The sequence below is a fragment of the Arachis hypogaea genome, chromosome 18, assembly GCF_003086295.3.
Source record: "Arachis hypogaea cultivar Tifrunner chromosome 18, arahy.Tifrunner.gnm2.J5K5, whole genome shotgun sequence".
Taxonomy (NCBI): Eukaryota; Viridiplantae; Streptophyta; class Magnoliopsida; order Fabales; family Fabaceae; genus Arachis; species Arachis hypogaea.
Genome location: NC_092053.1, coordinates 7,951,971 through 7,954,273, shown reverse-complemented (window position 1 = coordinate 7,954,273; position 2,303 = coordinate 7,951,971). Strand labels below are relative to the sequence as shown.

At 38.8% G+C, this 2,303-nt stretch overlaps 1 protein-coding gene across 1 annotated transcript; it reads right to left on the bottom strand.

The window, feature by feature from the left end:
- Window positions 1–467: 467 nt before the first annotated feature.
- Window positions 468–1,670, bottom strand: LOC112769505 (uncharacterized). Its single transcript, XM_025814014.2, has one exon. It carries the CDS (start codon window positions 1,641–1,643, stop codon window positions 468–470), a length of 1,176 nt encoding a protein of 391 aa, XP_025669799.1. The 5' UTR covers window positions 1,644–1,670.
- Window positions 1,671–2,303: the final 633 nt, after the last annotated feature.

The window sequence follows — 2,303 nt, the reverse complement described above, 5'->3', positions numbered from 1 at the left end:
AAAAACACACCAAATCTTATACATTATTAAAAAATACTACTATATACTCAATATTAAAATTAAAAAGGTTTAATTACTCTGTTGGTCCTTATAGTTTTGCGAAATTTTCAATTAGGTCCCTATACTTTTTTTCCTTTTAATTGGGTCCCTGCACCAATTTTTTTTTTTTCAATTAGGTCCTTACCGTAACAAAACCGTTTGATTTAATGGAATATTCCATTCCTAAATTGAATATTCCCTCAATTTTTCTAAATTCATAAATTGTGTCTCCTTTTTTATTTTGAGAAAGACAAAATTAACCCTTTATCTTCTTCCACCTTTCCGTCTTCCTCCTCTGCTCCTGCTTCTCTCTCTCACCTTCATTTCTCCCACCTCCACCGCATCCCCTCCTTCCACTCCAATTCCACCTCTGACCACCTTTCCTTCTACCTCCCAAACTCGATTCAACACCGTCACATTCAGCTTCTTTACCTTCCCAGATCTGTTGCGTTGATCGAACAGGAGCATCGTTGAATCCTTGTTCCACCACCCTTCACCTGCAGCTCATACTTGATCACATACTTCTCCAAGAAACTGTCCTCATCAGGCAACAGCAAAGTGGACAAGCTCAACTTCCTCTTAATCAATCCCTTCATCAACAAAACCTTAGCAACAGAACACCTAGGTTTAATCCTCTTCTCCAAGCTGAAAAACAACACAACTGGGCACCTAACAATCATCCCTGAAGGCCAACTCATCTTATTCACCAAGTAATCCATTGTCTTCATTATCTTATCCTCTGAAAGTATCATACAAAGTGGGTGCTTCTTGAATGCCATAAGGATGTCATCATCTGACCAACCCCACCTCTTATAAACCTCGCAACAGCGGTTATATATGGATTTGTTACCCTCACCTGAGAGCACATGAATGGCCAACACAAATGTTGTCTTTTTTGGATTAAACCCCATTTCTTTAATCTCCTTAGAAAGCTTTGCAAAGTTTTCCTTTTTCTGCATCAATGCCTCCGGGAAATGAGTAAGCAACAGCATAACACATGATTCAGGAACATCCATCTCTTTTAGGAGATTGAGGTTTGGTACGAGGTTCTTCTTGTGATCCTCGAGGAAGACCCAAGATGTGCGCTTCAATGAAGCTGCAACCTTTTCATCAGAAATCAACACACTCTTGAGGAAATTGTAAGAGGGTATGATCTGTTTCTCCAAGCTCCAGGTCAAAAGGGTTGGGTCAGCGGTTAGGGTTCTTGCGAGGTTGGTATTGGAAATCCCAATGGAGAGGAAAAATTGAAACTTTGGCAAGAGGATATCTGGGTTTACTAAGAGGAGCAATGGACATTTTCTGATGAGGTTTGAAATCTGGGTATCTGTGAAACCATGCTCCCTGAGAAGGGTGAGAATTGAGTTTGGTCTTTCAGCAGAAGGAAGGTGAAGCTTTTGGGAAGTAAGAGCAGCAGTGTCTGGAGAGAGACCACATGAGTCAATCAGGTATGAGATTGTGAAATTGGGGTGGTGAGATTGGACTATGCTGCAGCGGGAGATCATTGGTTTAGGGAGTGATAATGATGATGATGGTATCTGGAAGTGGATTGTGGGATGAAATGCGTCATAGTACAACCTAGGCACACGGAATTGGATTGCTTTCATGATATTCACTAGTCAGTGGATAAGAGTCTTAGAATGGAAGTGGAAAGTGTGAAGTGATAGCAAATTATGTTGTATGACCATTTCTGCCATGAAAGAAGAGAGCTTGTTGGTAGAAGAAGGGTGGAGACAGAAAAAGAGGGCGAGAAGATGATGGAGGTGAGGGTGAAAGAAAGAAGAGAAGGGGTGAGGGTAAATTAGTAAATTTATATTTTATAAACGTTTTTTTAACTTTTACCGTTAATAAGGACTTAATTAAAAAATTTAATATGGTATAGGGACTCAATTAAAAGGAAAAAAAGTATAGGGACCTAATTGAAAATTTCGCAAAACTATAGGGACCAACAGAGTAATTAAACTAATTAAACAAAATTCATCGGTAAAAACATATTCTTAATCTATAAAAGTAAATGAATAAGTTTACCCACGTTACTTTTAAGAAATCTTTCTACTCCTACTCATATCAGCAATTATATGGCTCCTGTTACTAAGTCATCAAGCCAAGCAGAGTTTCTTGTCATATCTACAAACATACTCAGAGCTTGCTCTGCATTCCCATTTCTGGTATACCCTGCAAGCATAGAAGTCTAAGAAAACCCTAAAAAATCCTAAAAAATCCTAGAAAACCTTAGAAAACCCTAGATAACCCTAGAAAACCCTAAA